General features: G+C 38.9%; 1 protein-coding gene and 2 non-coding genes across 3 annotated transcripts in view; 1 reads left to right on the top strand and 2 right to left on the bottom strand.

The window, feature by feature from the left end:
* Positions 1-202: 202 nt before the first annotated feature.
* Positions 203-10,925, bottom strand: part of BBOF1 (basal body orientation factor 1) — a 36,138-nt gene continuing 25,415 nt past the window's right edge. The window contains exons 7-11 of the mRNA XM_069488796.1: positions 9,569-9,713; positions 7,688-8,181; positions 5,187-5,288; positions 619-693; positions 203-448 (exon numbers count right to left, since the gene is read on the bottom strand). Of these exons, the coding sequence (XP_069344897.1) occupies positions 343-448; positions 619-693; positions 5,187-5,288; positions 7,688-8,181; positions 9,569-9,713 (922 nt within the window). The 3' untranslated portion in view covers positions 203-342. The remainder of the gene's footprint in view (positions 449-618; positions 694-5,186; positions 5,289-7,687; positions 8,182-9,568; positions 9,714-10,925) is intronic.
* LOC138381184 (small nucleolar RNA SNORA16B/SNORA16A family) lies at positions 5,762-5,895 on the bottom strand. Its single transcript, XR_011233096.1, has one exon. It is a non-coding gene; the product is annotated as a small nucleolar RNA SNORA16B/SNORA16A family (small nucleolar RNA).
* LOC138381243 (small nucleolar RNA U89) lies at positions 5,807-6,015 on the top strand. The gene has a single exon (XR_011233148.1). It is a non-coding gene; the product is annotated as a small nucleolar RNA U89 (small nucleolar RNA).

Genomic DNA, 10,925 nt, shown 5'->3' with positions numbered 1-10,925 from the left:
CCTATGTCCATAGCCAAGACTTATAAGGTCATTATATTTACTCTTACATGAAAGATAGTATACATTTTGGCTAGGGTGCTTATTTCAAAAGGCAATCTATAGGTTTTTCACATTAAAAGAGAAATAAATATACATTTGCCTTAAGTATAATATGGCTTCGATATGGATATTTTTATGAAAATTTCCATAATCTCATACTAGTGCTTTTGTTACTCATTCCACTGATACCTCAGGACTCTTAGCTAACAGAGAAAAGAACTGTGATTTGGGAAGAAGCTGCATGGGGAAGGGTAACAGTTATGTACATTGTTTGATTAGATACAGACTCCTTACTATGTCAGACTATTGTGATTCTTTTGGAATACTGGGTAGCACCATTTCACCAGAAGAGTCTGATATTGGAACTTGCTGGGTGATGAAGGTTTCATCTTGAAGCTTACTTCTATCCCTGCAATAATGACAAAATAACAGGGCTGTCAACAACTATACATACATGAAACTTGGTTCAGAATAACAGACTTGTCATAGTACTCTCACTCAACTCTAGCACATTTAAGATGCTCTCAAGAACCACTGTGATCAGGCTCATGTTTATTACTTTATCAAAAGAGATCTTACCCAAATTCCTTTCTTTCTCCACTGTCATAAACAACATAGTCTGGAACTGGAGGCCTAGAACTCTGGCTGTATTTCCTGTGGTAGGTAAAAATCAACAAAATGAGGCAGTGTTTCCTCGTGTCCTCATATATCAACTATACTTTTATTTTATTTACAGACAGGGTCTTGCTCTGTCACCTAGGCTAGAGTACAGTGGTGTGGTCATAGCTCACTGCAGCCTTGAACTGGACTCAAGCCATTTTCCTGCCTCAGCCTTCCAAATAGCTGGGACTACAGGTACATGCCATCGCACCCAAATAACTTTTTTAAATGTTTTTGTAGAGACAGGGTCTCACTATATTGCCCAGGCTCATCTTGAACTCCTGGCCTCAAACAATCCTCCTGCAACAGCCTCCCAAAGTGCTGGCAATACAGGTGTGAGCTACCACACCAGGCCTCAACTACACTTTTAAAGTGTTACGTGAAATGCTTCCCTTGGATGAGCTTTTTATTTTCAAAATGAGCTTTTGTAAATGTAGATGTGGTAAAATGTTAAGCAAGTTAATATATTAAAGTTGAGACACGTTGAACTCAAGAAGCAGAAATATATATATGGAGATGATCACGATGATACACAACAGCTATCAATGGTGAAAGGCAAGGTTGAACCAGGGTATTGACTAAAAACATGTCCAGAAAAGCTCCCTTCTAATAAAAAGAACCCCTGAATACAGAAAGGTTACCCAACAGAGACAGGCCCAGCATGAAAATTTCTCCTTATACTTTGGATTGTCTGAGTTTAAGAACAGTATTAATGAACATATCACTAATTCAATATTCTAATTTTGAAAGTAAGCTTAATAGAGTTATAAAAAGTATAGTAGGTTGATTTGCCAACAGATAGATACATACCCCACACTCCTAAAGCATTGTCCTCAATTAAGTGCATGTAAAAGCAGTATAAACCCATTCAAAATCTGACTATATTAGGCTGGGCCGGGCACAGTAGCTCACGCCTGTAATCCTAGCACTCTGAGAGGCCGAGGCGGGAGGATTGCTCGAGATCAGGAGTTCGAGACCAGCCTGAGCAAGAGCGAGACCTCCGTCTCTGCTAAAAATAGAAAGAAATTAGCTGGACAACTAAAAATATATAGAAAAAACTAGCCAGGCATGGTGGCACATGCCTGTCATCCCAAGCTACTTGGGAGGCTGAGGCAGAAGGATTGCTTAAGACCAGGAGTTTGAGGTTGCTGTAAGCAAGGCTGATGCCACAGCATTCTAGTCACGGCAACAGAGCGATACTCTGTCTCAAAAAAAAAAAAAAAAAAATCTGACTACATTAGTCCAATAACGCCGCATTTAAAAAATGTACTTTAAAGACTAATAGTGTCAGAGTGGTTGTTGATGCACTGAAGTATACAGCTTGTTTATACCCCTTTGACTTAGTTCAATCAAAAAGAAAAATACTGTACTGTTGGATTCACAATTATATGCAATTAACTGTTCTCTGACTAACTTCCTAATTATACCATTTGCCTTGGTAAACCTTTTATCATCTAATTCCTCCCCAGTCTGGTTTGAACTTTCTCAATTAATGTCATCTTCATATCAACATTTCATCATTCTATTCCTATCTTGTTTTTCCTTTATCCAATTCTGGCACGAAATTCCAACAGGTTTAGTTAGACATGACTCTATTGTGGTTCAAGTTCATTGCTCTGGTGTGAACTATCTCACTCCAAATTCCTTTGTTTCTCCAGTATTGAAAACAACATAGTATGGAACTAGAGGCCTGGAACTCTGGCTGTATTTCCTGGGGTATGGAAAAGTCAACTCACAATGAAACACTCAGTACCTGCAGTCTGGAGTCTACTTCCACCTCTTTAATAAAACCCTCCACTTTTCATTTAGCCTGTAATTTAATCTCTTCCCTTTGGTTGTATTCTTCTTTGTTCTCCTCTTCTCTAATTGTGGATATTCCTCAAGGTTCTAGCCTCAGCTCTACTCTTCTACCTTGATCTACTCTCCTAGACTCAACTACCAGTTTTCACTAAATATGCTCAAATCTTCCTCCCTAAATGCTCATCTGTACTCCAGTCAATATTTGCAAATGCCTTAAAGGTATTTTTCACTTCAATATATGACCATCAACTCCAGTTCAACAATGAAAATACCACTTTCTATTTCTTCTGCCTAAAATATTTTTTTTTGTTTTTTCACTTTTTTCAGTTCATGCTTTTACTTCCTCAGAAACTTTCCTGATCTTAGATTCCCCTAATCAAGGCTTTCATACAACTATATAAGTCCTCTAAGCCTATGTCATAGTTGCACTTTTTTATTTATTTTTATGATTTGAACGTTTTTCTCCCCATGTAGACCATAAACTCCCTGCAATTAGGCATGATGTCTTTACTTTTTTTAGAGACAGGGTCTCTGTCATCCAGGCTGGAGTACAGTGGCCCAATCATAGCTCACTGTAACCTCAAATTCCTGGGCTCAAGCAATCCTGCTGCCTTGGCCTCCCAAAATGCAGGGGTTGTGGCATGAGCCACCATGCCTGACCATTCTTTCATTTCTTAAGGTAGAAACTTAAACATTTACTCTTTCTTTTCCTTATTCCTTTTGTCCTTTATCACCAAGTCTTGCTTCTCTTTCCTTTCTCTCTCCTTTTTTTTCTGACTGCTCCTATCTTGCCAAAACCATTCACCACTGCATGCCCAGTAGTGCAGCAGCCTCTACTGTCCCCCAACTCTATTTTTGTCCTTCCAATCCACCATGCATGTCACTCTGGTAAGTTAATGTCAGCTCTGAGGACACTGCCCTTAACCTGTGCACCCTCCTTCCAGTGAAAGACCATGAGAATACAGCTTAAGAATACAGTTGTGTTTGTATTCCTTCAAGGCAGAGAAGTAGGGCATAAGGTACTCTAGAATCTACAATGGCGTAAGTCCAGGCTTTTCTGTGTGGTTTTTAAGGCTCATCGTAATTCATAGATTAAACCTTATTTCTAATTACTCTCTCACAACACCAAATTTCCTCAAGCCAGGCAGTTTTTCCTCAATGTTCTCTGAACACCCCACACCCACTTCTATGCCTCGGCTTTTGCTTAAGCTGTCTACTAAGCCCTTTGCCTAATGTGTCTTCTCTCTCTACTATTCCATTTTCCTACAAGGCACCCCACAGAGTCATACTCTTTCAGGAATGTCTTCCCTGACTACTCTAGCCATTGACAATTATCTAAACTCCTATTAAACTTTACTGTGCCACCTAATTTTTTTCCTTGTCATGTTTGGCTTTGTTTGAGCAATTAGATGGTAAGCTCTCTGAGTTCAAGGGCAGTATCTCTTCATTCTTTGGAATCCCTGATAGTAGCTAATATAGTGCCCAGCATGTGTCAAGCAATCATTAAGTGCCAAATTATTGTTCAATACCAGGGTTTACAGTCACAAATAAAACAAAATGGAGGCCGGGCGCGGTGGCTCACGCCTGTAATCCTAGCACTCTGGGAGGCCGAGGCGGGTGGATTGCTCAAGGTCAGGAGTTCGAGACCAGCCTGAGCGAGACCCCGTCTCTACTAAAAATAGAAAGACATTATATGGACAACTAAAAATCTATATAGAAAAAATTAGCCGGGCATGGTGGCTCATGCCTGTAGTCCCAGCTACTCGGGAGGCTGAGGCAGTAGGATCGCTTGAGCCCAGGAGTTTGAGGTTGCTGTGAGCTAGGCTGACGCCACGGCACTCACTCTAGCCTGGGCAACAAAAGTGAGACTCTGTCTCAACAAAAAAAAAAAAAAAAAAAAACAAAATGGAGAAAGCGAGTAACTAATCATTAAAAAGGATTATTTGGGATTGGGCACGGTGGCTCACACCTGTAATCCTAGCACTTTGGAAAGCCGAGGAGGAGGAGGATTGCTTGAGTCCAGGTGTTCGAGACCAGCTTGAGCAAGAGAGACCCTGTCTCTACAAAATATAGAAAAATTATCCAGGCATGGTGGGGCACACCTGTAGTAACAGCTACTCCAGTGGCTGAGACTGGAGGATCATTGAGCCCAGGAGTTTGGGCTGCAGTGAGCTATGAAGATGCCACTGCACTCTAGCCCAGGAGAGAGAGAGACACACAGAGAGACCCTGTCTCAAAAAAAAAAAAAAAAAAAAAAAATTAATTTGGAATATCTATGGATTTCTGTTTTCCTTTCTAGGTCTCTTTCTTGTATTAGAGAGACCCTGGATTAATAAAACATCATTTACTTATCTTTGCAGACCAATAAATCTTAACAGTTACTATGCTTCTCTTCAGCTGCCACTTATTCAGCTGAGCAATGTGTAACTTCTTAGTAAGCATTACCTTAAACATCTAAGATTAATCTTTTCTCTCCCCCCTTTAATTCCATTCATCTTTCATTCCCATGCTCATCCATTTATCTCCCATTCTTTATCTCTAGGAGTTGCAGTAGCTAAGCAGTAGGGCCTTTTTAGATTTTTCTGGTCCTTTCTCATTCCTTTAACTGTAAGTAAGAATAATTTCATTGTTCTAGTGTAATTTCTAGGTTTGATAACAACTTGATATTTCACTGCAGAAATAGTTACCTCGGGACAAAACCATTCATTTTTGCAAAGAGCAATCTCAAGACTTTCTCCTTCTGCTCCCAGGTCAAATCTCCAATATCCACATTTCCTTGAATATCTGTCCTGAAGAATTTCAATGAAAAAACATGAAAAGGAAAAATATGGTCAAAGTAAGCTTCTCCTCTTTTTAAAAAATATAAAATATGTAAACATAAAAATTCCATACATAACTGAATATTATATAATGACTACAAAGGAAACTGTGTCCATTACAAAGTCATAAAGTTGAAAAGGATATCAATATACCAGCCAATCCAAAATGTTATGTAGTCATTAAGATGAAAATGACAAAAACTATAACACAAAAAAATTTGTGTTCAAACATTAAGCCAATAAACAAAATAGAAAATTATAATGTTAACATTATATGTACAGATACACACAAAGACAAAGGGAACAAGGAAAAAAAATTATTTGGTGAGGTTGTTGATAGGTGTTTTTCTTCTAACTTTTCTTTTTTTTTGTTACAATGAAACTGTATTTTCCCAAAATGTTTGGTTTTTTTCTTTTTTTAATTTTTAACCCTGAGAAATTGATTTGATATATTCCCAAAATGTTACAGATCATTTATGGCAAACAGATTGGCAAACATCAAGGAAAACTGTCACTCTGGGCTCCTTTTTGATAACATTTCTTTTTATATTAAATAGTACATTTCATATGTCCTATGAAAACAAAGTGACAAAAAGTAAATTTAGAAAATAACATAAACAGCCTGAAGGGAGGCCCACAGGGGGGACCCAAAGTAGGGTTGGGCACAAGCTATCTGAGCACAACCTTGGACCTGACAGAGAAAGAGAGGAAAAAAAAATAGAAAATAACATGTAACTTATCTAGTTTATTTTCTTACCTTCAAACAAGGCTGCAGGTAAGCTTTTCAGGCAGATCTTTATACTATAACTTTCCCAGAGGATTCATAGTCTGCTTGCCATTTACTAAAGCTAACATGTGGAGTACTGATGTTGTATATTGTAAAAAATATTTTTGCACATAGGTCAATTGGCTTAGTTTTGTTTAAAGTTCAGTTTTTGCCTTATGATTACCGCATACTTCAATTGTCCTTTCCCAATCTACCACTTAAATACATGATGTGATATTTAAACCACCATTTCTGCCCTGCTGATAGAGGCAATAGGACACTCAGGTTAAGGTGATAAATTGGCCAGTAGCAAAAATGTCATACAGAAGGCAGAATAGGAAGAGTCCAGTTTCTGCAATAACAATGTAGAGAACCATTTTATTTAACTTTAGAAAATTTACAATACTTAATATACAGTAGACAAAAGGATGTAAAGGAAACTGCCTTTATGTATGGTAGGTACTCAACTTACTTGACTTATTAAATAAAAAAAAGGGAATTCTAGCAAATCTCTTGGTAACAGAAGTTGTATTACAGACTTCTAAAATGGCAAGAAGGTAAAAAATTATACTATGGGCATTTTTGAAGAAGACACTTATCTCAAAAATTTTCAAGGGCTACTCAACCTCCCCAACAGCTATGTGATTCAAAAGAACTTAGAAATCAGACTCTTAAAAATAATTTAAAGCATCTCACTGTGTGATCTCAGAAAAAAAAAATAATTTAAAGCAGAAAACACATTTGGAAGCACTCTTAATAAAATGTTAGGTACACAGAAGTGGGGAGTCCTTTTAAGTTTCTTGAGTTAGGGCCTTTGAAGAACCTAACTACATTGGAATATACAATAAATTTTTTCAGAATAATCTTCAAAATGGACTATAATTTAATCCACAGTTTATAGGGGGACAACTGCTCTAAGAAACAAAAGTGTTAACAGAAAACAAAATCAATCATTGTATACAGTCTGCAACTATCTCAAATATTCTGCTACTTTATCGTAGTAGCAGATCTCTAAGATTTTGTATAATTTTTGGTTAGTGCAGTTATGGGGGCCCTACTGAATGTCCTCCAATAAGTGGGACAGTTCTGCATGACAAAGAATTATTACAAAGAGTTGTTATATGGATTTTTAAAAATTATATAGTTAGATATTATTCCATATGAATTTTATCTCAAGATAGTAAATGGAATAGTATAAAATATTTCTGAAAGTATGCTTATCAAAAATATTTAACCTGAATCTATTTTTTTTATTTTTTTTCTTTTCACTTACCATTTAGCATATCATAATAACCTGAATCTAATCAAACCTTTATAATTAATTTCCAATTTACAGGATATAAGATAAAGAAACAAGTTAAAATATATTACAATGACATCTTCTGGGATTGACTAGATAGACTAAATAATCTAGTCTCTTTAACAATGCTAAGCATAGGGTCAGTTACAAAAATGAGTCAGTCAGTTCCTGGCCTCAAATAACATACTGAGAAATCAATTCAATACTTGGGTATTATTAAACTAAACTTTTCAGAGTTCTTATTTCTATAAAGGGCACAAAAATAGCAGCACAAAAGATAATATATTAAAATGTTACTAGTACCATTTCTCGGCCTCCATAAAATCCTGATTCACACTATTGGTACTGTGTTCTCTACCATCAAATGTTCTGATTGGGGGATATTCTGTTTTTCCTGAACATGCTGCTCTCATTTTTAAATTGAAAGCAGCTTGTGCTATTTGCTTATAATGCTTCCTGCTAAACAAGATCTGCTGCTTCACTTGGTACAGAGCATCTAAAAAGAATCTTTCCACTTCTGTTCTCTCATCCAGTATGTTCTTGGCCAGCTTCTTCACTCGATTCATTTCCTTGTCCTTCATCTGAAGAATGTGCTGCAGCTTGTCAATTTCCACCCGACCTGCTTGGTTCTCTATCGTTGCCTGTTGCTGCAGTTTTAAAACTTCAGTCTCAAACTCTCTGGTCATGCAATTCAAAGCAGTCTCCAAGCTTACCACCTTCTTCTGAAGAGTTTGGATTTGTGATCTCTGCTGGGTAAGTTGCATAATCTTTTCCTTAACCAACAGGTCATTGATCTCCTTAAAACAGAAAGATGAGAGAGGTGAGAGATTTTTTTCTTCAACCATTCCAGAACTTAAAAGTTCCTCACTAATCCATTATTTCATGATTTGAGTTTGATGATAGGCTGAGAAGGTGGTATTTTGCTATTCTGTGTACAGAAAGTAACAAACATCCTAGGGTCCTTATCTGGACTTGTGAAGGCAATCTACTAATTTTGCTAATTAAGAAACTTTCCTTCCTCTCAAATTTGGAAAGGTTAAATATTTTATATTATCAAAATCAATACAACTATCCAGTAAAACATTAACAACTATATACTGGAAACTGTGGCAGTGTCCTAGTTCCCTATCCCAATATCCATTTTCCCTTTCCTCTTTTGTAATAAAACCCCAGTTTTATTCAGAAGGGCAGTAAGCCCAGCTAAAAATTCCCAGCCTCCCTTGAAGTTCAGCATAGCCATGTTCTGGTTAATAAGATGCAAGTGGCAATGTGCGTAATATTTCCAGGAAGACCTCTAAAGGCAGAAGCAAAGCCAGGTGCAGCGGCTCACACCCGTAATCCTAGCATTCTGGGAGGCCAAGACAGGAGCTCGAGCTCCTGGAGACCAGGAGACCAGCCCTGAGCAAGAGCAGCAAGAATGAGACCCCGTCTCTACAAAACATAGAAAAAGTTAGCTTGGCATGGTGGTGTGTGCCTATAGTCCCAGCTACTTGGGAGTCTGAGGCAGGAGGACCCCTTGAGCCCAGGACTTTGAGGTTGCAGTGAGCTGTAATGACACCACTGCACTGTGGCCCAGGTGACAGAGTGAGACTCTGTCTCCAAAAATAAATGAATGAATAAAATAAAGGGAGAAGCACATTTTTTCCTTCTTGTCTTCCTTCCTGCTGTTTATGGAGTGATGGTTAGAGCTCCACCAGCCACCTTGGGCCATGAAGTGAATTTGAGGATATAAGGCACATGTTGCAGAACAGAGTTAAGGAAGCTGAGTGTCTGTGGACTTTGTGGCACTACTATCCCTGCTCTGGATTGTTTACCTTCAGACTTCCTTTAGAAGAAAGAATAAACCCTGTGTGATGCCATTGATGTCAGGTCTGTTACTCACAGCTAAAAGCCTATTCTTAGGTGATTCAGGGACCAACCATAAGCAAAGAAAAATGAATTATTCTAAGGTGGTAGAGAGTCAAAGTCATATTTATGTTTCTGATATATTCTTTTTGAAGTCGAGTATAATGCTTCTTATAAGTCATTCAGTAATTCGTCTTTTCAGATAAGGAATGTATGTCATCCAGACAGAAGGAAAATGGTCCTATCATCCTTCTACATCGTTATTATAACCGATTCTTGGTATTTACCAACCCAATCCTTAAAAAAAAGTTAGGAAACAAAGTCTAAGTGAGAAGGAACCTTTTGATGTAAAAGGACAGTATGACTCTCTTGCAACTTCTGGGAGCTTTTTTGAAGAGCATCAGCTTCCTTCAGGTGGTATGCAAGAGCTTTCTGGAGAGAAACATTCTCTGTAAAAACATTTCTTCCAGCATTATTCAGTTGCCTGAAATAGATAGATATAAGGTCCCAAAATACAGGCCGAAGTTTTAGATATTATCAAACTAGAACAATAATTGCTTTACCACCCCACTCCCGCCCCCTCCCCGCCCCCTCCCCGCCCCAACATTAATAATGACCACCACTTATTTAGCTTATGGTAGGTACCGAAAAAATTAGGTGGGAGTGGGGCACAGTGCCTCATGCCAGTAATCCTAGTACTTTGGGAGACTGGGGTGGGAGGATCACTTGAGCTCAGGAGTTCAAGACCAGCCTGGGCCGGGCACAGTGGCTCACGCCTGTAATCCTAGCACTCTGGGAGGCCGAGGCGGGTGGATCGCTCGAGGTCAGGAGTTTGACACCAGCCTGAGCAAGAGCGAGACCTCGTCTCTACTAAAAATAGAAAGAAATTATCTGGCAAACTAAAATATATATAGAAAAAATTAGCCGGGCATGGTGGCGCATGCCTGTAGTCCCAGCTACTCGGGAGGCTGAGGCAGTAGGATCGCTTAAGCCCAGGTGTTTGAGGTTGCTGTGAGCTAGGCTGACGCCACAGCACTCTAGCCCGGGCAACAGAGCGAGATTCTGTCTCAAAAAAAAAAAAAAAAAAAAAAAAAAGACCAGCCTGGGCAAAATAGCAAGACCTTGTCTCTAAAAACAAACAAACAAACAAAAATTTAAATTAGCTAGGTGCAGTAGTACACACCTATAGTCCCAGATACGCAGGAGGCTGAGGCAGGAGGATTGCTTGAGTCCAGGAATTCAAGGTTACAGTGAGCTATGGTTGGGCCACTGCACCCCAGCTTGGGCAACAGAGTGAGACCCTGTCTCTTAAAAAAAAAAATTAGGCCGGGGCGAGGTAGCTGATGCCTGTAATCCTAGCACTTTGGGAGGCCGAGACGGGAAGATCACTTGAGGTCAGTAGTTCGAGACCAGCTTGATCAAGAGCGAGATCCTGTCTCTACTAAAAATAGAAAAATTAGCCAGTCATGGCGGTACACGCCTGTAAGCCCAGCTACTCGGAGGCTGAGGCAGGAGAATCACTTGAGCCCAGGAGTCTGAGGTTGCTGTGAGCTAGGCTGATGCCATGGCACTCTAGCCCAGGTGACAGACCAAGACTCAAAAAAAAAAAAAAAAAAAAATTGTTAGGTGGGGATCTAGTGACTAAGTTCTTGCTCAATATGAAAATGGAAAGGATGTGTTACTTCTAGTGCAGGGC

The sequence above is a fragment of the Eulemur rufifrons genome, chromosome 2 (genome assembly GCF_041146395.1).
Source record: "Eulemur rufifrons isolate Redbay chromosome 2, OSU_ERuf_1, whole genome shotgun sequence".
Taxonomy (NCBI): Eukaryota; Metazoa; Chordata; class Mammalia; order Primates; family Lemuridae; genus Eulemur; species Eulemur rufifrons.
This window is presented reverse-complemented; position numbering and strand designations above follow the sequence as displayed.